The 25,602-nt window shown below is 43.5% G+C and overlaps 1 protein-coding gene across 1 annotated transcript in view; it reads right to left on the bottom strand.

Moving 5' to 3' along the window:
- The window catches only part of ADCY1 (adenylate cyclase 1), an 839,277-nt gene that overhangs the window by 573,344 nt on the left and 240,331 nt on the right, over window positions 1–25,602 (bottom strand). The window contains exon 2 of the mRNA XM_077269394.1: window positions 12,656–12,805. Within this exon, the coding sequence (XP_077125509.1) occupies window positions 12,656–12,805 (150 nt within the window). The remainder of the gene's footprint in view (window positions 1–12,655; window positions 12,806–25,602) is intronic.

A 25,602-nucleotide genomic window follows, 5' to 3' on the forward strand; every position in this document is an offset into this window, starting at 1 on the left:
CATCACATTACCTCCGCCATGCTTCACAGATGGCATCAGGCACTCTTCCAGCATCTTTTCAGTTGATCTGTGCCTCACAAGAATTTTTCTGTGTGATCCAAACAAAGAATTCTTCTGTGTGATCCAAACACCTAAAACTGGATTCGTCTGTCCATAACACTTTTTTCCAATCTTCTTCTCTCCAATGTCTGTGTTCTTTTGCCCATATTAATCTTTTCCTTTTATTAGTCAGTCTCAGATATGGCTTTTTCTTTGCCACTCTGTCCTGAAGGCCAGCATCCCGGAGTCGCCTCTTCACTGTAGACGTTGACACTGGCGTTTTATGTGTACTGTTTAATGAAGCAGCCAGATGAGGACTTGTGAGGCGTCGATTTCTCAAACTACAGACTATAATGTACTTGTCTTGTTGCTCAGTTGTACAGCAGGGCCTCCCACTTCTCTTTCTACTCTGGTTAGAGCCTGTTTGTGCTCTCCTCTGAAGGGAGTAGTACGCACCATTATAGGAAATGTTCAGTTTCTTGGCAATTTCTCACATGGAATAGCCTTAATTTCTAACAACAAGAATAGACTGTCAAGTTTCACATGAAAGTTCTTTTTTTCTGGCCATTTCGAGAGTTTAATGGAATCAACAAATGTAATGCTCCAGATTCTCAACTAGCTCAAAGGAAGGTCAGGTTTATAGGTTCTCTAATCAGCCAAACTGTTTTCATCTGTGCTAACATACTTGCACAAGGGTGTTCAAGGGTATTTTAACCATCCATTAGCCTTCTTACACAGTTAGCAAACACAAAGTACTATAAGAACACTGGATTGATGGTTGTTGGAAATGGGCCTCTATACACCAATGAAGATATTGCATTGCAAACCAGACGTTTGCAGCTAAACTAGTCATTTACCACATTAACAATGTATAGAGTGTATTTCTGAATTATTCAATGTTAGCTTCATTGGAAAAAACTCCTTTTCTTTAAAAAAAATAAGGACATTTCTAAGTGACCCTAAACTTTTCAACGGTAGTGTATACATATATATTGTGAGATAGCACTTACTGCATGTGTTGGAGGACACTCGCTTGGCAACGGGATAAACGTAGACAGGCACATTTTTTTAAAACAAAACAGTCTCTTTGGTTTATTTGCACATCATATACCACTTGATGCCATGTTATCTATCACAGACTTATCACATACTCCACAGCACTTCATAGTAACGGCTTTAACACACGCCGAACAGTTCATTAATGTCCATGGAACACAACAGGCACCAACACACGACATTAGGTTGCAGTCTCTAAACATGTTGGACCTTACTCTGTCCAGTTACCATGGGTGACTGCACAGTTCATTAACTGACCCCCTGTCAGTGTACACAGTTCCCCATACTCTGGGTTACCTTCCAGGAGCTCCTGCTCCACACGCTGACTCCTGCCAGTACTCTCCCAGGGAAGCTGCTGAACAGGGATCACCGTCCCGGACAAGGCCTTGCTCACCAGACCACCTGACAGTCGTGATCATCAGATGGACGGTAGCACCCCCAATGCAGTGCATTCACAGACTTTGCATACATACTTTTCGATGTGCTCATCAGGAAGTCCTACTCCCAGGATCTTCCAACACAGGTTGTGCTATTCAGGAAGTCCTACTCCCAGGATCTTCCAACACAGGCCTTCAGATCCATGGCCTCACCCCATGCTCTTCAGGACTCCGATCCTACTCCCAGGACCGTCCAACATAGAGGCCACCCAGGTCCACGGCATCTCAGTGTGCTATTCAGGGATCCAGTCCACCACAGGACCTCCCAACACACAGGCCTTCATGTCCACGGCCTCTCAGTGTGCTATTCAGGGATCCGACCCTACTCCCAGGATCTCCCAACACACAAGCCTTCCAGGACCTACACACTCTCAATCATATGACCACCATGGTAACATTATATATCTGTAACCCCTCCCCTGGGTGAGAGGTGTGTGTGGTTAGACCCACCCAGTTCTCCAACTAATCCTGCAAGCCTCCCTTTACAAACTATACAAATACTTGTGGGACTACAGGTCCCAGAGCAACAACATTACTGGCTTACAGCGCAGACTCTCTCTGCAACACATACCGGACCTTAACAATCATGCTGGATGCTTTCATTATCACCCAGTTATGCCTCCATGCGTATCCTGAGGTGCCCACACAGCTGCAGCATGGGTCACTGCATCACTATATATATATATATATATATGTACACTATATAATTGTCTAAGGGTCACTCCCGTCTTTCTGTCTGTCTGTCACAGAAATCCCAAGTCGCTGATTGGTCCGGCCGCGAAATGGCCGCTCCCTACTCCCCTGCTGTCAGTGCCCCTCCATAATCCACCCCAGTCAGCGCCCGCCACCCACATAGCATTGTAGCAGTCCGTTAAACCGACTGCGTTACACCGCGGCATAACACGGTGTAACACAGTCTGTTAATGCTGCTATTAACCCTATGCAGCATCAATAGTAAAAAGATCTAATGTTAAAAATAATTTTTAAAAAATCGTGATATACTTACCTTCCGGGGCCTTTCCCGCTCCTCGCGATGCTCCGGGCCATGCATTGCGGTCTCGCAAGATGATGACATATCGCTCTCGTGAGACCAGGGCTGTGTTATATACTGGGTGGCTGCTACATACTACGTGGGCTGTGTTATATACTACGTGGTCTGTGCTATATACTATGTTGGCTGTGCTATATATTACGTGCGCAGTGTTATATACTACATGGGCAGTGTTATATACTGCATGGGCTGTGTTATATACTACGTGGGCAGTGTTATATACTGCGTGGGCAGTGTTATATACTGCATGGGCTGTGTTATATACTATGTGGGCAGTGTTATATACTACGTGGGCAGTGTTATATACTGTGTGGGCTGTGTTATATACTACGTGCCTGTGTTATATACTACTTGGGCTGTGTTATATACTACGTGGGCTGTGTTATATATTACCTGGGCTGTGCTATATATTATGTGGCCTGTGTTATATACTATGCGGCTGTGCTATATACTACGTGGGCAGTGTTATATACTAAGTGGCTGCTATATACTACGTGGCTATGCTATATACTACGTGGCTGTGCTATATACTACGTGGCTGACTGTGTTACGTGGGTTGTGTTATATACTGCATGGGCTGTTCTATATACTGCATGGGCTGTGTTATATACTACGTGGCTGTGCTATATACTACATGGCTGTGCTATATACTACGTGGCTCCTATATACTACATGACTGTGTTATATAATACGTGGCTGCTATATATTACGTGGGCTGTGTTATATACTACGTGGCTGCTATATACTACGTGGATGTGCTATATACTTCGTGGCTGTGCTATATACTACGTGGGCTGTGCTATATACTATGTGGGCTGTGCTATATACTACGTGGGCTGTGTTATATACTATGTGGTTCTGCTATATACCACGTGGCTATGCTATATACTACATGGCTGTGCTATATACTGCGTGGCTGTGCTATATACTACGTGGGCTGTGCTATATACTAAGTGGCTGCTATATACATACATACATACATACTTACATACATACATACATACATATTCTAGAATACCCGATGAGTTAGAATCGGGCCACCATCCAGTGTGTATATATATATATATATATATATATATATATATATATATATATATATATATATATATATATAATGTTATATGTCGTGAAGGAGTTAAAATATAGTCTATAAAATGCTGGAGCGGTTCACGGAAGAGTATACATGGCTGCGATATGCACAGATTCATGTTGCCAGCTGATTGTGCAGCATGAATCAGATGACAGGTTCCCTTCAATCAGTAACTGTAATCAGCACAATATCTGTGTGTACTGTATATCTATGAAGAGGACATCATTTTACTCCTGAGAACTAAACAATGATGTTTCCTGTTCAATGATAACAAATATACAGTAGATCTTGAAAACAGTGGGAATTGACATACAAAGGAAGTTTAATATTTTATGGCGTAATAAAAATTATCTATTCCTTAGAAGGATAAATTACATAATACAGCTTCACATGACAAAGTACATTGTGTCATTAGTCACTTAACCCCTTAGTGACCGATGATTTTTTTATATCTGACCAGTGTCACTTTATGTAGTAATAACTCTGGAATGCTTCAATATATCCCACTGATTTTGAGACTGTTTTTTCATGACACATTGTACTTTATGATAGTGGTAAATTTATGTCAATATTTTCTGTGTTTATTTATAAAAATATCAGAAATCTTACAAAAATTTAAAAAAATGTGCAATCTTCAAACTTTGAATGATTATCCCTTTAATCCAGATAGTCACACCACGCAAAAACATTAATAAACAACATTTCCCTCATGTCTGCTTTACATCAGTACCATTTGTAAAATGTTGTTTTATTTTGTTTGCATTTTAGAAGATTTAAAAATGTAGCAGTAATTTTTTATTTTTTCGAGGAAATTTACAAAACTTATTTTTTGGGACCTATTAAGTTTTGAAGTGACTTTGGAGGTGCTTTATATTGGAAACCCCCCAAAAGTTCTACCATTTTAAAAACAGCTCCACTCATCATATTCAAAATTGCTTTCAAGTAGTTTATTAACCTTTCAGATGCTTTCAGGAATTAATGCAAAGTGGCATAACAGGAACGAAGAAGTATATTTTTACAATCACAATTTTGATAACTTCTGAACAGGCCTCTATAGCTGGAAGACTTTAAGGCCGTTATTTGACCATGAACTGCCATGGCAAACATCAGGACAACATGATCAAGATCTCAGGGTGCCGATGGGGTGAAAGAGGGAGCCCACACACTCTGTTAACCATCTAGATGCTGTAGTCATTATTGACAGCAGCACTTAGTTGGGGTTAATCAACTATAAGTCGGTACTAACATTAATCATGGCTGATGCAGCAAGTTGTCAGCTATCGTGTACAGCTATCAGCTACAGGATTGTCACTCATCAGGGATGCTAGTCTCTTATAATGGAGGCGTATTGGTGGTCACTAAGGAGTTAACAAAAACTAAGCAAAACACAGAAACACTGGGTGTGAAGAATTAAGTAGGGGTGTGGTCTGGGATTTAAATAGTCGACCTCCTGAGGTGTTCAGTGTGTCTGGAGAGGCTAGCTCCAAAGAAGTGTTTGTGCTAACCTGAACCGTTTGTTTTGCTAATGCAGCGCCCCAGAGTCCTGGTCGTTGCAGTACTGTGGCTCCGCCACTATGGGGAGCTATGGTGCGTCCGATGGCACTGAAGGAGTTCATCTGATCAGGTATCACAGACACCAATACATTTCACAGCCGGGCCTCCGGGGGGAGCTAAGGGTGCTATTCATTAGGCCACTCCCCACCATAGTGGGTAAACTGGGGGTCAGGCAGGAAGTTAGATCAGAAAGCTGACTGGGTTGGAACCAGGCAACACCTTGTGGCAGAGGGTGTTGTAGGGGAAGATACAGTAGGGTCTCTGTCAGGGGTGGGATCCTGACAGAGGCTTGGCAACGAGAACGAACGTAACGGGACCGTGCCTGCTCCGGGTAGCGGCGGTGCCCAAGAAAGGATTAGAAGAGAGATAGATTGTGCTGAGTGAGAAACGGGATCACGCAAAGGAGAAATACCAGTAGGAGTCGTGCTGTAAGACCGAAGCAACATCCTACTGAGGCGCACTACCGGTGGCCGGAACGCCGAGGGAGTAGAATAACATTCAGCTTCAAGCAATACTCCAAACAGCGGCAGGACAGTCAGTCTCAGGCGGGCTGTCTAACTCAAATCACCTATGAAGTCTTGGGAGGCAATTGTGGGAGAGGGGCGTCTCTAGGGTCCCGGAAGAACTCCAGGCCTACCCGTCAAACGGGTGCCGTTCCTACCCGAACCTCAGGGAGGGACGGAGGATTAGCAGAACATCATCTAGTCGAGTTGTGAGGGAACATCAGAAACAGACACAACAGTTGTGGGGTACTTTCCGTAAGCACAGCAGGGAAGGACTACAACACATAGCGCTAGGGGGAAGGCACAGATTTCCTCCTGTGAAGAGAACTCTGGAAGTGTCATTGGACCGGCCGGACTTGCGCAGCCTGGTGAGCCGTATTCTGGATTGAGGACCCAGAGATCTTCAGTAAAGAGGTAAAGAGACTGCAACCTGGTGTCCTCATTATTTACCGCGACCTGCACCCCACAACTGCACCGTTACAACACCCCTTATTGCACCGGACGTCCCCCACTGACAGACAGGGCCACGGACCGGGTCTAGCCACCGTGACAACCCCAGAACTGAGACTCAGAGGCCCGGCTCCGGGTACCCCTCGGCCCTGCGGCGGTGTGGGGGCGCTCCAATTTGGCGTCACGAACAGGATCTACTTAAAGCCTGAAGAATCAGGTCATGTGTGCCTTGGAACTGTGATTTGTTGTGCTTGGACTGTACTTTATTGAGAGACTGTGTATTGCCATTGACCCAGAGAAGTTCCCGCCAAAAGCCGCCGCCATTGCTACGCCAGAGAAGAAGGAGAGCGTGCCATGAGAGGAGACTACCAGAGTGGCGCGAGAAATGGCTACCGCCCCCTGCGCTTCTGGCTGCAAGGTGAGGACCTGCCCTCAAGCAGAGGACGACCCCCTGATTTGCAACGGCGGGAAGCAGGAGATGGAGAAGCTCGGCCCCGGAGAAATGGCGGAGTCCGATGCATGCATTGCCACCGATCAGCGGATCATGACGAAGAACAGCGAGCGCCGGAACGGGGAAGGAGCAGTCCCGCTTTACCCTCATTTATCGGAGGCGGACCCGAATCCCCTGGAACAGATAGCGGAGCTGAGTCCACCAATCCCGACCCCGGAGCCAGCGGAGGAGGGACCACAGCGAGCGGAGCCGCGTTCGAGGACCGCATTGGAGGAGCCGCGGTCCGAGCAGCTGCCGACTCCAGCGTTCTTGTCAGCGGACCGGATCGACATCGATGGAATCATATCAGGCGCAGGTATGGAAAGCGCCCCTACTCCCCCGGCCGATTCTGCTCCCCTGACCGATCCGGTTCCCCCGATCGATCCCGCTCCTGTGAGCGTTCCTCACCCCAGCAATAATCGTTTCTTCTCGGTGGAGCGGGTGATCCTCACCTCTAGCACGATGGGGAAGCTAGTGCCTCCACTACCAACCCAGATGGGAGAACCCATAGATGTGGGCCCAGACGGGGTGGTCCTCCGGTGGGCCACCCCCTGGACCGGGCCGGGTGGAGCCCAGGAGGACGGCCTCACCCTTGCCGTGCTTACTTGGGAGCAATATAAGCAATGCCTAATCCATCAATGGAAGGATCGAGACGAGGTTGAACACCCGGAAACGCAACGCATAAAGTCTGTGCAGGGCAGGAAAGGTGTGGTAAAGCGGGGGACTGTGCTGGCCTTCCACCCGAAGAGGGGTTGGGGTTCCATCCAGGAGCCGGGGCTACCCACTGACGTCTTTGTTACAAGTTACAATGTGAAGACTCCCTGCTGCGACCGGAATGGCGATCCACTACGAAGGGGGGACCAGGTGACGTACACCCGTCACAGGAGCACACAAGGATGGTGTGCTCGGGATGTTCGGCGATGTGAACCTGAGGGGGCCTCACCTGTTGCCCCGATCATGACAGATCCGGATTTGTCAGATCTTGTGACCATCACCACCGTACGCGTAGTAGCGGCTGCTGAACTCGCAAGCAAGGTCAGTCTTCAAATTCAGACACCGGGTGACCTGGTGGTCCCTGCGGGGCCTGCCGCTGGTATCCGTGCCACAGTAGTCGGGGGCCAGGGGCCAAGGCCACCTGAGTAAGAGTAAACCTCGATACCATGAGTATGTATATAGTTACTGTTTACTGTTGCTGCTAAACCCGTTCAGGGTTAATTCCTTATGGATCCCTTTGTTGACCCGGGATCCTTGTTGTTTTGTTTATTTTTTCTAAGTTTTTGCACAAGTCTTAAAAAACTGCCGCAATCATGAACAGTGCATGATACAAACTTCTTGTACATAGTTCACACCTTCTTAAGGGTGTTTCCTACTGGTTTTACTTAGAAAGAGACTCTTTGCGAAGATACCGCACCGGAGCCTTTGCTGAGTATGGACTGGTAGCTAGAGAACAAATGCTACCTCCTGAAGACTTGGTCCCTTCTTAAAGGGGACATCCACGTGTATATTTGAAGAATCGTATTGCTTTAAGATTGATGGATAGCAATAATGTCTTGATGAGCGAAAGTGATGATAATTCTTACATGTAAAAGTTATATGTATTTGATTGGTTAAATGTAGAGAAATGCAGATGATGTTTCCAGAAAGAAAATAGTAATGAAGATTGATGTTATAAGGGGATAGTTGAGAATGTTGATAAGAAACTAGGGATAGAAGGTAAACCCTGAGTCCTCCATAGTAAGTTAGTTATTGTAAAGAAAGAGTTAATAATGTGTTACAGAAGACAGAAAGTGAACCCGTAGGGGTTGGGTAGTGAGTCCTCCTAGGAGCCATACGTAGACGGCTCAGTGCTTCTAAAACTGAAAGTAATGTTATGATCTATACTGTGTATAGAAGTTGAAAAGGCAGTAGGCCCTGGCTGAACGGGGCGGTCCTGTAACAGAAAGGAGAGGCAGTAGGTCTGGTGCCGATAGGACAGGCGGTCCTGCAGATTCAAAGAAGGAGAATGAAAAAAGTTAATTTACCTTATAATGTGATTATAGGAAGGTCTTTGGTGGATACAGAGTGTATGTCCTTAAAGGCAATGTTAAAGTATTGTTCAGCAATTTTTGCACTTAGTAGAATACCCGGTTGGGTAACAGGAGTTATTTATAGCCTGTAATTTATAATGTTTAATGTTTAACCATGTTTTGTAACGTTCAAGTATTCTCACCTCCCATAAAGGGAAGCTTGTTCAAGTATACGTATTGTTATTTGCACTCAACAAAAATTGTATGTCTTTTTTGCTAAACTTGTATTGTTTTTTTTTTCTCAGTCCCGGAGTACTGTGTTTAACCAGGGGGGAGTGCAGCGCCCCAGAGTCCTGGTCGTTGCAGTACTGTGGCTCCGCCACTATGGGGAGCTATGGTGCGTCCGATGGCACTGAAGGAGTTCATCTGATCAGGTATCACAGACACCAATACATTTCACAGCCGGGCCTCCGGGGGAGCTAAGGGTGCTATTCATTAGGCCACTCCCCACCACAGTGGGTAAACTGGGGGTCAGGCAGGAAGTTAGATCAGAAAGCTGACTGGGTTGGAACCAGGCAACACCTTGTGGCAGAGGGTGTTGTAGGGGAAGATACAGTAGGGTCTCTGTCAGGGGTGGGATCCTGACAGAGGCTTGGCAACGAGAACGAACGTAACGGGACCGTGCCTGCTCCGGGTAGTGGCGGTGCCCAAGAAAGGATTAGAAGAGAGATAGATTGTGCTGAGTGAGAAACGGGATCACGCAAAGGAGAAATACCAGTAGGAGTCGTGCTGTAAGACCGAAGCAACATCCTACTGAGGCACACTACCGGTGGCCGGAACGCCGAGGGAGTAGAATAACATTCAGCTTCAAGCAATACTCCAAACAGCGGCAGGACAGTCAGTCTCAGGCGGGCTGTCTAACTCAAATCACCTATGAAGTCTTGGGAGGCAATTGTGGGAGAGAGGCGTCTCTAGGGTCCCGGAAGAACTCCAGGCCTACCCATCAAACGGGTGCCGTTCCTACCCGAACCTCAGGGAGGGACGGAGGATTAGCAGAACATCATCTAGTCGAGTTGTGAGGGAACATCAGAAACAGACACAACAGTTGTGGGGTACTTTCCGTAAGCACAGCAGGGAAGGACTACAACACATAGCGCTAGGGGGAAGGCACAGATTTCCTCCTGTGAAGAGAACTCTGGAAGTGTCATTGGACCGGCCGGACTTGCGCAGCCTGGTGAGCCGTATTCTGGATTGAGGACCCAGAGATCTTTAGTAAAGAGGTAAAGAGACTGCAACCTGGTGTCCTCATTATTTACCGCGACCTGCACCCCACAACTGCACCGTTACAACACCCCTTATTGCACCGGACGTCCCCCACTGACAGACAGGGCCACGGACCGGGTCTAGCCACCGTGACAACCCCAGAACTGAGACTCAGAGGCCCGGCTCCGGGTACCCCTCGGCCCTGCGGCGGTGTGGGGGCGCTCCACTAACCCTTAGCTGGCAGATTTGCAGTACCACAAGAATTGTGCTTTGTGTTACTACTTTGTTTGGTTTTCCTGTTTTTGCCCAAAGGGCCATGTTTATTTCTACTTCACCATGGTTTATGCTGCATATATAATAAACGAATGAAGATCTTAAAGAGATCGTGTTTCCATGCCTACCCCTGTGTACAGCTGAGTGAGACGATCTACCACAACCCTTACTGTTTCCATAGGAAGTTTGCTGCTAATCAAATATACTTATTTACTCACAGAGGGTGTACTTACTTTTTACCATAACTGTATTTGGCTATATTCAAGTTATACAAGGGATTTTTGGGAAAAACTCTCTGAAAGCCAGATAGTCGATGTATTACATGGACAGCCTTTCATTTGATATAATACCTGCTCACCAGAGGTCAATCACTTCCTGACATATGACGTTCTGGTATGTTATAGGTCGGATCCACATGTATAAAGTGGACAGAGGAGCAGAGCTTGCCCCATACCTGGGAAATGGCGGCTGTGATACACAGGAAACAGGCATTTTGCTTTACCTGCAGTGACCAGATCAAAGCCTGCTTCATTAACTTGTCTCTTTATGAGAATACATAGCAGCAAGTAGGCCAGAAGAGAGCTGTGTGGTTCTGCTCTCCATGCCAGGCTACTCACAACCCAGAGGTTCAGGACCAGACTTTGTCTAGAAGGGAGTGACTTTCATGGGACATTATGGACACTTGGAACCTCTTTTGTTAACAGGTGTTTTTTTTTAGACAATTCATCAGTCTGAGGCAGGTCACACTTTGTTTTAAATAAAAAGTGCAGTCCCAAACTGGTGATAGGTACTCCTAAAATTGAAATATAATAGGTGGATTTGCTAAGCATCTTGAAACAGCAGCACTTAGACAGCAGACAAGTACCTTGACCATCTCCATGTGCACTTTAAAACCTGCTTAGGCTACTTTCACACTAGCGTAGTACGACGCACGTCGCAATGCGACGTTCCAACACATACTGTGCAAGCGCCGCACAACGGGGCAGCGGATGCAGTTTTTCAAAGCATCCGCTGCCCCATTGTGAGGTGCGGGGAGGCGGGAGTGGAGTTCCGGCCGGTCATGCGCGGTCGGAAAAGACGGTCACGATGCACCAAAAAACGTTACATGCAACGTTTTTTGGTGGCGACGGACCGACGCAATACAACTCAACCGTCGCACGACGGTTGCGACGTGTGGCAATCCGTCGCGATCCGTCGCTAATACAAGTCTATGGAGAAAAAACGCATCCTGCAAGCACTTTTGCAGGATGCGGTTTTTCTACAAAACGACGCATAGCGACGTGCAGTGCACGACTCTAGTGTGAAAGTAGCCTTAGGCAGCTGCACGCTGCCTGAGTTTTGGGTAGTGTACCCCTGCTGCAGCTTTCCTTTTGAGCCAGTTGATAAATTCAGATCTGCTTTTGCTGGGCTCTGTTGCAGGCTTCATCCAGTGTACCCTCCAACAAACACTAAGCTCTGCTGTTTTAAAGTGTGTCCGTACATACGGATTTGCCACATCAGTGTTGTTGTGCCCACACATTAGGGTCTACTACATCAAGGTGCCTGTCTGCCTTGACAGATCTGCTGCTCCAAGGTGCTATCTGTAATCCAATCAACAAAAACATGCTGCAGATTTGGAGTTTGGAAATTCATTATTCTGCAAAGAGCTTTTCCAAAGCTTGTTACTGGGGCATACAATAATCCATTAATATGCATCAGTTTCGGATTATTAGAGGACTATATCAGCCCTTAAAGGAAATCTGTTACCAAGTTGTTGCTACTCCATCTGAGAGCTGCGTGATATAGAGACAGAGACACTGTTTCCACCAATGTGTCATTTACTGGTCTTTGTATTGTATTTTTTTTAATAAAATTCATGGTTTATCTGCAGTAGATCTGGCAGTTCACTAAATGTTAAGCTCTGTATAACTCCGCCCACACCACTGATTGGCAGCTTTCTGTGTACACTGTACTAATCAGTGGTGAAGGCGGGGTGATATAGTTATATAGAGTTCATGGCTATGGAGGACTACATGGTAGCAGGTTTATTAGTCTTCTACGGATAATCTCCTGAAGATAAAACTATTACTTTTTCAAAACTACAGCAAGCAGCCAAGTAAGTGACACATTGAAATAGATCAACATGTAAACAGAGCCATAAATGGACAGACTGTTATTTACAACTACAAAGGCAAAAAATAATGAAAACAAAGTATACAATCTCTTTGAAGATCAACACAACCATATAAAACAAAAGACACCAAAATACCATGTTTTTCTCCGAAAACTTCCTAATACAACTTCATTTAATCCCAATTATTGGATCTATAGCCTCTATAAAATAATACCTTTTTTCTGATAATATAGAGAGTGAGTAAAAATGATGAAAAAACAACAAAACAAGATAGGCAAGTTTAATATTAGAGCACAACACAATAAACACTGACAGACATTTTTAATTGACCTGTTTTTCATTTTCATCTTCCAGCCTGAGCCTGTCCTCTATGCAGTTTCTGGCCTGAAGGAACGCTTTTCTCTGGGCCCTTTCTGTCAAAATCCTCACGAAGACCCCAGACAAATTTACACTGACAAAAAGAATAGTATTGGCCACCAGCTGAAAACAAAACAAAACAGGGAGTTATTATTCGCCTTGTGAATTACACAATATACATTAATATTTTTTAAAAAAATATATTTAGATCTTAATTCTAGTTGTCAAGTAATGCTAATATTTTTTTATTTTTAAATACAACAGAATTTCTACAATTACAAAACAGATTCTGAAAAGAAATGCCTGGATCACAAGGTAAAGATGTCATTTTTAGCCGTGAAATGTGAAATGTGACAATTCACATCTGTTGCTCTATCAAAATCATTTACAATCTAGTGAGATTAATATTTACAACATTTTACAGATATCACTGAGCGTAAAATGAGAATGAAGTTGAAGGAATGGCCAAATGACTGTTTCTTAGAAGCTGGGAATTTTCATTTTCATAATTATTGCGTGTGTGTTTAACCCCTTCACCCTGAGCCTGTTTTCACCTTCATGACCAGGCCACATTTTACAATTCTGACCACTGTCACTTTATGAGGTAATAACTCTGGAAAGCTTCAGTGGATCTCATTGATTTCAAGCATGATTTTCATGACATGAAAGTGGCAAACAATTTTTGCTATGACTTACGTTTATTGGTAAAAATCTCAGAAATTTGGCCAAAATGTTGAAAATTCAGCAATTTTCAAACTTTTAATTTGCATGCCCTTAACTCAGAGAGCTATGTCACACAACATATGAAACAAATAACATTTCCCACATTATCCTCTTTACATAAACAAACTTTTTGAAACATAATATTTAGTAGTTAGAAAGGTTAAAAGTTAACCAGCAATTTCTCATTTTGAAAACAAAATTTTAAAAACCATTTTTTTTAGGGACCACATCATATTTGAAGTGACTTTGAGGGGTCTATATGACAGAAAATACCCAAAAGAGACACCATTCTAAAAACTGCACCCCTACAGGTGCTCAAAATCATATTCAAAAAGTTTATTAATCCTTCAGGTACTGAAGCAATGTGGATGGAAAAAAATGAACCTTTAGCTTTTTTTCACAAAATGTTTTACCTTGGACCCATTTTTTTATTTTTAAAAGGTTAACAGGAGAAAATGGACTCTAAAACTTGGTGTGCAATTTCTCCTGAGCACACCATATGTATGGGGAAACTACTTTTTGGGTGCATGGTAGGGCTCAGAAGGGAAGGAGCATCATTTGACTTTTAGAATGCAAAATTTGCTGGAATCATTAGCAGACGCCATGTCGCTTTTGGAGAGCCTCTGATGCTCCTGAATAGTGGAAATAAGTGACACCATACTTTGTAAACTAAACCCCTCAAAAAACGAAACTAGTTATGTGGTGAGTACCTTGAACTTGCAGGTGCTTCACAAAGTTTATAATGTTGAGCCATGAAAATAAAAAAAATTTCAGGTACATGACTTTTTTTGATTGCTCTCTATTTTGATTTTTGGGAGGCAGAATGAACAAAAACCAGCAATTCAGAAATTGTTTGGGGTTTTTTTATGCCGTTTTTGGCGTGGTGAAATTGATAAGGCAGCTTTATTCCTCTGGTCAGGTCAGTACAGCAATGCCACATTTATATAGTTTTCTTTATTTTGTGGCGCTTTTACACAATAAAAACTATTTTATAGAAAATAGAATTATGTTTGCATTGCTTTACTCTCAGAGTTACAGTTTTATTTTTCTGCTGATGAAGCTGTACGGTGGTTTGTTTGTTTTTTTAGCAAGAAAAGATAATGTTTTCAGAGATATTGTTTTTAGTTACATTTGTCTTTTTGATCGTGTTTTATTCCACTTTTTGTTCTGTAGTATGATGATAAAGCATTGTTTTTGCTTTATTTTTTATTTTTATTTTTTACAGTGTTCACTGAAGGGATTTACTAATGGGACAGTTTCATAGGTCAGGTCGCTCCGAACATGGTGATACCACATATCTGTACTTTTTTTGGTTATTTTTGTTTTCACATAAATAATGTATTTATTGGATTGATATTTTTTCATTTTCTTTGTTCTTTATTTTGTGATTTTTTTTTTCTATTTTAAAAATTTGTAATAACTTTTTAAAGTTTTTTACATTGTTCCAAGATGGGACATCAACTTTCCCTGCCCTGATTGCTGCGCTGCATTGCAGGGCATTAAATCTGTGCGTCGCAGACAGGGAGCAGGAGTGTCAGCTGCTGCTCGGAGCAGGAGCCGACAGGCCACAGTCCCAGAGTGACTCCGCAGCTATTTTTTGGCCCATGGTCACCATGGAGACCAATGACACAACACAATCACAATTGCGTTGTGCCGATGAGAGCAGATAGGGAGATCTCTCCTTCTGCGATGCCCATCGTTGTCTTGGTCAATATTGACAGTGGCATCAGAAGGGTTAACCTCTCGCAATTGGTGCTAGTACCAATCATGGGGGTTGCTGCAGGGTGTCAGCTCTCACATAGAGCTGACATCCACATTTCATCGCGGTGGTGCGCAGCGTGAGCCCGCACAATTGTGGAAAAGTATATGTACGGCGGTTGGTGGGAACTCCCACAGCACCGTCCATATACATCACATATCGGGAAGGGGTTAACCTAGTAAAAGTAAACAGCAGCCACAAAACGTGAACTATAAAAAAATAATAACAGAGAAACAACAAAACAAAGAAACTATTATTTTGTCTATAGCAAATCACACATCTTACTGACATTGACAAAACAGCTTGTGTCAGCTTATGACTTGACAGGAAAGATATGCTTAAATGTATGTGCCAGTGTTATATTGTCCCTGCAGGGTAAACGCAAGTGAGAACATGATAAAGATGACGTCTATCAATGATGTCTTCCTCTATGCCTGGGGTGTGATATAGAAGCTTCTATTCTTGCTTTGAACCTTACCAATGAAAGAGGACTTGCTTTCTGAATGCTACAAATAGGGTTTCTTCTACTGCATCTTATCCACTCAGCTGTGAATGTGTTCCAGCACTCACACAGTACACGTTCTACAATACCCATTATCTTATACAGGTCCTTCTCAAAAAATTAGCATATAGTGTTAAATTTCATTATTTACCATAATGTAATGATTACAATTAAACTTTCATATATTATAGATTCATTATCCACCAACTGAAATTTGTCAGGTCTTTTATTGTTTTAATACTGATGATTTTGGCATACAACTCCTGATAACCCAAAAAACCTGTCTCAATAAATTAGCATATTTCACCCGTCCAATCAAATAAAAGTGTTTTTTAATAACAAACAAAAAAACCATCAAATAATAATGTTCAGTTATGCACTCAATACTTGGTCGGGAATCCTTTGGCAGAAATGACTGCTTCAATGCGGCGTGGCATGGAGGCAATCAGCCTGTGACACTGCTGAGATGTTATGGAGGCCCAGGATGCTTCAATAGCGGCCTTAAGCTCATCCAGAGTGTTGGGTCTTGCGTCTCTCAACTTTCTCTTCACAATATGCCACAGATTCTCTATGGGGTTCAGGTCAGGAGAGTTGGCAGGCCAATTGAGCACAGTAATACCATGGTCAGTAAACCATTTACCAGTGGTTTTGGCACTGTGAGCAGGTGCCAGGTCGTGCTGAAAAATGAAATCTTCATCTCCATAAAGCTTTTCTGCCGATGGAAGCATGAAGTGCTCCAAAATCTCCTGATAGCTAGCTGCATTGACCCTGCCCTTGATGAAACACAGTGGACCAACACCAGCAGCTGACATGGCACCCCACACCATCACTGACTGTGGGTACTTGACACTGGACTTCAGGCATTTTGGCATTTCCTTCTCCCCAGTCTTCCTCCAGACTCTGGCACCTTGATTTCCGAATAACATGCAAAATTTGCTTTCATCAGAAAAAAGTACTTGGGACCACTTAGCAACAGTCCAGTGCTGCTTCTCTGTAGCCCAGGTCAGGCGCTTCTGCCGCTGTTTATGGTTCAAAAGTGGCTTTACCTGGGGAATGCGGCACCTGTAGCCCATTTCCTGCACACGCCTTTCCACACCAGACTCAGTCCACTGCTTCCTCAGGTTCCCCAAGGTCTGGAATCGGTCCTTCTCCACAATCTTCCTCAGGGTCCGGTCACCTCTTCTCGTTGTACAGCGTTTTCTGCCACATTGTTTCCTTCCAACAGACTTACCATTGAGGTGCCTTGATACAGCACTCTGGGAACAGCCTATTTGTTGAGAAATTTCTTTCTGGGTCTTACCCTCTTGCTTGAGGGTGTCAATGATGGCCTTCTTGACATCTGTCAGGTCGCTAGTCTTACCCATGATGGGGGTTTTGAGTAATGAACCAGGCAGGGAGTTTTTAAAAGCCTCAGGTATCTTTTGCATGTGTTTAGAGTTAATTAGTTGATTCAGAAGATTAGGGTAATAGGTCGTTTAGAGAACCTTTTCTTGATATGCTAATTTATTGAGACAGGTTTTTTGGGTTATCAGGAGTTGTATGCCAAAATCATCAGTATTAAAACAATAAAAGACCTGACAAATTTCAGTTGGTGGATAATGAATCTATAATACATGAAAGTTTAATTGTAATCATTACATTATGGTAAATAATGAAATTTAACACTATATGCTAATTTTTTGAGAAGGACCTGTACTATCTTTTTTTGTATGTTTTTCAGAAACATTTTACAATTACAAAAATAAAGAAAAAAACAGTCCCTGTAATTGTAACAACCCCCTCCTAGCATTTTTGTCTCTTTCTTCAGTATGTTTGGTATTCATTATGCAAACTAGGGGGCAGGTCAGTGAGGGATAAATGACCTGTCAGCAGTCTGCATTATGAATATCTAATTAGAGCCCCCCCACAACCCCGCCTTAGGGCACGAGAATCTCCTTAACTACAAAGTGAAAACAAAGATTAAAGAACAACCATAAGATGGATTTCATCAACCAAGGTACCATTTTAATCAGTATAACAGCGCCGACCTGACACTGTGTGTACCTACTGTGTACCTACTGTGTGCAATCCTGCTGACAGGTTCCCTTTAAAAGGGTTGTCCACTACTAGGACAATCCTTTGTCTGAATGTTTTCCCCCTTGAAAAAAAACCCACCAATCCTCCCTCTTGTGCTGGCGCTGTTCCACCAATGTTGACACCGTGGCTTACATGAGGTTATGACATGTGAGCCCTGCGCCCAATCAGTGCTGGCGTCACCGTCCCCGCCATTGAATGTTTAAGTAATCAAGAAGAAGTGAGCGGCCAGCCGCAGCTATCTGACTTCCTCTTGATTGCATATATACGCCTGGAGGTGCGGAAGGTGACGCCAGTGCTGATTGGGCACAGAGCTCATGTGTCATAACAACCGCACATGAGTCCCAGGAATGCAAGTGCCAACAGCAAGTGTTTTAATTTTCATGGGGACAAACATTCAGATCAAGAAGAGGTTGTCCTAGTAGTGGACAGCCTCTTTAATCAATATCTTGGAATTTTAACGAGTTTTACAAATTGGTTGTTTTTTAAATAAATTATTATTGAGCTGAGAAAATCTTATTATGTGCCCCTGATATGTTGTGCCCCTATATAAATGTCAGTGACGTACAAGCTCCAGCGGTTTATCATGACATTACAGGGCATATGACACTGCAGAAACAATGGCTCCTGTAATAAAACAAACAGGCAGGGAAATGTGTTCCCTCACTAACAGCTTAGTCCCTGTAGGGTCACTAGTATATTATTGTATGCTTTCTCCTGTGGTCAGGAGCTGGGTATGACCATGAAATTACCGATACCACAGTTTTGATTGGCCTAAAAACACATTTCTTTAGACTGGCCTATCACCTCACTTCACTATCCCTATTTTGTTCTTACATTTTCTTCAAAATCTTGTCCCTTGTAGCATCTGTTGTCACCTGCTCCACATACTTCATAGCCCCTGTGTCTGTACTTGTACACATACTGGCTGGTGACCCATGCAGCGTTGTGTGAAGACCCTATTTATTATATTGATGGCTGGACCATACAATACAAGCAAGTCTACTATCCACCTTTCGTGTCTCCCCTATTTCCTCCTAGATTGTACGCTTGCGAGCAGGGCCCTCACTCCTCTTGGTATCTGTTAAGTTCTGTGTTATTCTCAAACACACTGGTCCCGGCAGGTTTTAACGAACAGTTGAGCTTCACCTCCATTCTATCAATTCTTGTCCTGGGTTTAATTTTAACTTATAATTTGTGTGTTGTGTTTTTCTTTCCTTTAGATTTCTATAGCTATTTACCTTTATGATGATCTGTATTAGTGAGTCCGACTGAAAGTGTCTACATGGGAAGTAATCATCAGGCATTGAAATGTCCTCCCTCTCTACCATCTTCTCCGGCTATCTCCTTAAACTGACTTGGCACTTTCTAAAAGGAGACACCTTAACCTTTTAACAACCCTTTAGCGGCCTCTAATTCAACTAAATCAGTTCTCCTGCTTTGCACTGATGAGGGGCACACACCCAGAAACATGTCTGCAACTTGTTTTTCTGGTTTGGCTTATGAATCCAAGTCATGTGACAAAGCCATTTAAAGGGTCAGTATCAACTTTTAGAACTGCTACAATCAACAGGTAGCAGTATGGTTCTTGTCCTCTTCCTCTATGATAAAGGCTATTTGAATATTTGACAAGTGTCACCTACCTACAAACATTGTTTCTGACCATGTATGGCAATATTACTCCTTAATGACTGTGGACTTTTTTGCAGCATAGATAAGGAATGGTTTGAGGAACATGCCATGTTGAGGAATTGAATAAGCCTCTAAATTCCCCAGATGTCAATCAAATTGAGCAATTGTGGGATGTGGAAAATAAATTCAATTTATGAATGCCCCACTTCACAACTTACAGGATTTCAAATATCTGCTGCTAGTCTGTTGGTGCTGGATGCCATAGGACGCCTTTGGAGTTCTATATAGATAAAAGCTGTTTTGGCTTACCATATTGCATACATACTATGGGGCTGATACATCATAGGATTTATTCCAGAAAACCATCTGTAATGTCTTAACATTTTTGCACAATATTGTGACTTTTGGCTTTTTTTACAGAAGTCCCAGGTTGCTCTGACAAAGTGGGCAGATCATAAGTGGTGCAGGTGTTCTGCCTTGTCCACTCATCAAATTCATGAGCGGATGTGGTATACCTTATGCCAGAAATCTTACTTAAGTTATTGACTGCAGTAATATTTCTGTCGAGGTGCACTGAGCAAGCGTACTCCACATGTAAGATGCACCCGATTAAGTATGTGGCATGCTTCTCTTAGGCTGCTTTCACACTAGCGTCGGCCCGACGTACCGACGCATACTGTGAAAAAAATGCCCGACGTGGGCAGCGGAAGCAGTCTTATGATGCTTCCGCTGCCCCATTGTAAGGACCGGGGAGGAGGGGGCGGAGTTTCGGCCGCGCATGCACGGTCGAAAATGGAGGACACGACGTGCAAAAAAATGTTACATGTAACGTTTTTTTGTGCCGACGGTCCGCCATAACACGACGGTTGCAACGTGTGGCACTGTGTCTCAATGCGTCGCTAATAAAAGTCTATGGAGAAAAAACGCATCCTGTGGGCAACTTTGCAGGATGCGTTTTTTCTCTATGACGCATTGCGACGTGCAGTGCCCGACGCTAGTGTGAAAGTAGCCTTAATGAATCATTCAAATTGTCTCTTCAGAGAAGGTGAGGACTTAATGAATCAGGCACTTTTGCTCCACCACAACGCTACGTTAAGACTGGGGTGTACAACACCAGATATAATAAATCGGGGCCTACGTATCTATTTTAAAAATTGTAATAATACATTTCAAATAGCAATATGATTGGTGCCTACAGTTCCGAATGACTATTACACTTCTAATTAGAGTTATTTTTACATTTCATGCTGAGTAAGTTGTAATATGAATTAGCAGACATCAAGCAATTCTTTAGTCTTTGCTTTAATAGATCTTGTTCATCTTGTGGTTAACAATGAATAGTAACACAATGTCAGCCTGATAATATACAGTGGGGCAAAAAAGTATTTAGTCAGTCAGCAATAGTGCAAGTTCCACCACTTAAAAAGATGAGCGGCGTCTGTAATTTACATCATAGGTAGACCTCAACTATGGGAGACAAACTGAGAAAAAAAAATCCAGAAAATCACATTGTCTGTTTTTTTATCATTTTATTTGCATATTATGGTGGAAAATAAGTATTTGGTCAGAAACAAACAATCAAGATTTCTGGCTCTCACAGACCTGTAACTTCTTCTTTAAGAGTCTCCTCTTTCCTCCACTCATTACCTGTAGTAATGGCACCTGTTTAAACTTGTTATCAGTATAAAAAGACACCTGTGCACACCCTCAAACAGTCTGACTCCAAACTCCACTATGGTGAAGACCAAAGAGCTGTCAAAGGACACCAGAAACAAAATTGTAGCCCTGCACCAGGCTGGGAAGACTGAATCTGCAATAGCCAACCAGCTTGGAGTGAAGAAATCAACAGTGGGAGCAATAATTAGAAAATGGAAGACATACAAGACCACTGATAATCTCCCTCGATCTGGGGCTCCACGCAAAATCCCACCCCGTGGGGTCAGAATGATCACAAGAACGGTGAGCAAAAATCCCAGAACCATGCGGGGGGACCTAGTGAATGAACTGCAGAGAGCTGGGACCAATGTAACAAGGCCTACCATAAGTAACACACTACGCCACCATGGACTCAGATCCTGCAGTGCCAGACGTGTCCCACTGCTTAAGCCAGTACATGTCCGGGCCCGTCTGAAGTTTGCTAGAGAGCATTTGGATGATCCAGAGGAGGTTTGGGAAAATGTCCTATGGTCTGATGAAACCAAACTGGAACTGTTTGGTAGAAACACAACTTGTCGTGTTTGCAGGAAAAAGAATACTGAGTTGCATCCATCAAACACCATACCTACTGTAAAGCATGGTGGTGGAAACATCATGCTTTGGGGCTGTTTCTCTTCAAAGGGGCCAGGATGACTGATCCGGGTACATGAAAGAATGAATGGGGCCATGTATCGTGAGATTTTGAGTGCAAACCTCCTTCCATCAGCAAGGGCATTGAAGATGAAACGTGGCTGGGTCTTTCAACATGACAATGATCCAAAGCACACCGCCAGGGCAATGAAGGAGTGGCTTCGTAAGAAGCATTTCAAGGTCCTGGAGTGGCCTAGCCAGTCTCCAGATCTCAACCCTATAGAAAACCTTTGGAGGGAGTTGAAAGTCCATGTTGCCCTGCAACAGGCCCAAAACATCACTGCTCTAGAGGAGATCTGCATGGAGGAATGGGCCAACATACCAACAACAGTGTGTGGCAACCTTGTGAAGACTTACAGAAAACGTTTGACCTCTGTCATTGCCAACAAAGGATATATTACAAAGTATTGAGATGAAATTTTGTTTCTGACCAAATACTTATTTTCCACCATAATATGAAAATAAAATGATAAAAAAACAGACAATGTGATTTTCTGGATTTTTTTTTCTCAGTTTGTCTCCCATAGTTGAGGTCTACCTATGATGTAAATTACAGACGCCTCTCATCTTTTTAAGTGGTGGAACTTGCACTATTGCTGACTGACTAAAAACTTTTTTGCCCCACTGTAAATACCATGGAAACAGGCTTTCTACAGACACAAAATATGCACCCAAATCATGCAGAGAACCTAAATATAGATATTTTCTAAATCCCTTTAGAGAAAATTCAGATATAGATTAATAGTTACAAATTTGGAATATTATTAGTATTGGTATGTGGAAATAGTGTTTGAAATTAGATTGTTATGTCACACAGCATTAGGTGTAATTATTCAGACTGAAAGCATTGCATTTCATCAATGCATACTACTCCCACGATACTCATATAACAAAGAGGTATACAACTTATGTGCAGTATAGTTATGGCTGCAATAGGAAAAAACAAAAAACACTCCCCACAATAATTTATATACCACTAGATGGTGGCCCGATTCTAACGCATCGGGTATTCTAGAATATGTATGTATGTATGTACGTCGCGCTTAGCACAACCACATAGTATATAGCACAGCCACGTAGTATATAACACAGCCACATAGTATATAGCACAGCCACATAGTATATAGCAGCCACATAGTATATAGCACAGCCCAAGTAATATAAAGCACAGCCCACGTAGTATATAACACAGCCATGTAGTATACAGCAGCCACATAGTATATAACACAGCCCACATAATATATAGCACAGCCCACGTAATATATAGCACAGCTCCCACAGTATATAACACAGGCCACATAGTATATAACACTGCCCACGCAGTATATAACACAGCCCGCGTAGAATATAACACAGCCCACGCAGTATATAACACAGCCCACGCAGTATATAACACTGCCCACGCAGTATATAACACTGCCCACGCAGTATATAACACAGGCCACGCAGGATATAACACAGCTGTTATGGTTCTCAATGGCAAGAGAACATAGCCCAGCAAACATACAGTGCCTACAAGTAGTATTCAACCCCCTGCAGATTTAGCAGGTTTAATAAGTTGCAAATAAGTTAGAGCCTTCAAACTTCAAACAAGAGCAGGATTTATTAACAGATGCATAAATCTTACAAACCCAAAAGTTTTGTTGCTCAGTTAAATTTTTATAAATTTTAAACATAAAAGTGTGGGTCAATTATTATTCAACCCCTAGGTTTAATATTTTGTGGAATAACCTTTGTTTGCAATTACAGCTAATAATCGTCTTTTATAAGACCTGATCAGGCCGGCACAGGTCTCTGGAGTTATCTTGGCCCACTCCTCCATGCAGATCTTCTCCAAGTTATCTAGGTTATTTGGGTGTCTCATGTGGACTTTAATCTTGAGCTCCTTCCACAAGTTTTCAATTGGGTTAAGGTCAGGAGACTGACTAGGCCACTGCAACACCTTGATTTTTTGCCTCTTGAACCAGGCTTTGGTTTTCTTGGCTGTGTGCTTTGGGTCGTTGTCTTGTTGGAAGATGAAATGACGACCCATCTTAAGATCCTTGATGGAGGAGCGGAGGTTCTTGGCCAAAATCTCCAGGTAGGCCGTGCTATCCATCTTCCCATGGATGCGGACCAGATGGCCAGGCCCCTTGGCTGAGAAACAGCCCCACAGCATGGTGCTGCCACCACCATGCTTGACTGTAGGGATGGTATTCTTGGGGTCGTATGCAGTGCCATCCAGTCTCCAAACGTCATGTGTGTGGTTGGCACCAAAGATCTCGATCTTGGTCTCATCAGACCAGAGAACCTTGAACCAGTCAGTCTCAGAGTCCTCCAACTGATCATGAGCAAACTGTAGACGAGCCTTGACATGACGCTTTGAAAGTAAAGGTACCTTATGGGCTCGTCTGGAACGGAGACCATTGCGGTGGAGTACGTTACTTATGGTATTGACTGAAACCAATGTCCCCACTGCCATGAGATCTTCCCGGAGCTCCTTCCTTGTTGTCCTTGGGTTAGCCTTGACTCTTCGGACAAGCCTGGCCTCGGCACGGGAGGAAACTTTCAAAGGCTGTCCAGGCCGTGGAAGGCTAACAGTAGTTCCATAAGCCTTCCACTTCCGGATGATGCTCCCAACAGTGGAGACAGGTAGGCCCAACTCCTTGGAAAGGGTTTTGTACCCCTTGCCAGCCTTGTGACCCTCCACGATCTTGTCTCTGATGGCCTTGGAATGCTCCTTTGTCTTTCCCATGTTGACCATGTATGAGTGCTGTTCACAAGTTTGGGGAGGGTCTTAAATAGTCAGAAAAGGCTGGAAAAAGAGATAATTAATCCAAACATGTGAAGCTCATTGTTCTTTGTGCCTGAACTACTTCTTAATACTTTAGGGGAACCAAACAGAATTCTGGTGGGTTGAGGGGTTGAATAATAAATGACCCTCTGAAAAGACTTTTCACAATTTAAAAAAAAAAATAAACAAAGAAATAACATTCTTTTTTGCTGCAGTGCATTTCACACTTCCAGGCTGATCTACAGTCCAAATGTCACAATGCCAAGTTAATTCCAAATGTGTAAACCTGCTAAATCTGCAGGGGGTTGAATACTACTTGTAGGCACTGTAAGAACTAGCTCTTGGAAGGATGGAAACTAAACTGACCATGAACTAAACCTGCCGCACAACTAACAGTAGCCGGGTAGCGTTTGCCTGCGTTTTATCCCTAGACGCCCAGCGCCGGCCGGAGGACTAACTAATCCTGGCAGAGGAAAATATAGTCCTGGCTCACCTCTAGAGAAATTTCCCCGAAAGGCAGACAGAGGCCCCCACATATATTGGCGGTGATTTTAGATGAAATGACAAACGTAGTATGAAAATAGGTTTAGCAAAATTGAGGTCCGCTTACTAGATAGCAGGAAGACAGAAAGGACACTTTCATGGTCAGCTGAAAACCCTATCAAAATACCATCCTGAAATTACTTTAAGACTCTAGTATTAACTCATAACATCAGAGTGGCAATTTCAGATCACAAGAGCTTTCCAGACACAGAAACGAAACTACAGCTGTGAACTGGAACAAAATGCAAAAACAAACGAGGACAAAAGTCCAACTTAGCTGGAAGTTGTCTAGCAGCAGGAACATGCACAGAAAGGCTTCTGATTACAATGTTGACCGGCATGGAAGTGACAGAGGAGCAAGGCTAAATAGCGACTCCCACATCCTGATGGGAACAGGTGAACAGAGGGGATGATGCACACCAGTTCAATTCCACCAGTGGCCACCGGGGGAGCCCAAAATCCAATTTCACAACAGTACCCCCCCCTCAAGGAGGGGGCACCGAACCCTCACCAGAACCACCAGGGCGATCAGGATGAGCCCTATGAAAGGCACGGACCAGATCGGAGGC

Source organism: Ranitomeya variabilis, chromosome 6 (genome assembly GCF_051348905.1).
Source record: "Ranitomeya variabilis isolate aRanVar5 chromosome 6, aRanVar5.hap1, whole genome shotgun sequence".
Lineage (NCBI taxonomy): Eukaryota > Metazoa > Chordata > Amphibia > Anura > Dendrobatidae > Ranitomeya > Ranitomeya variabilis.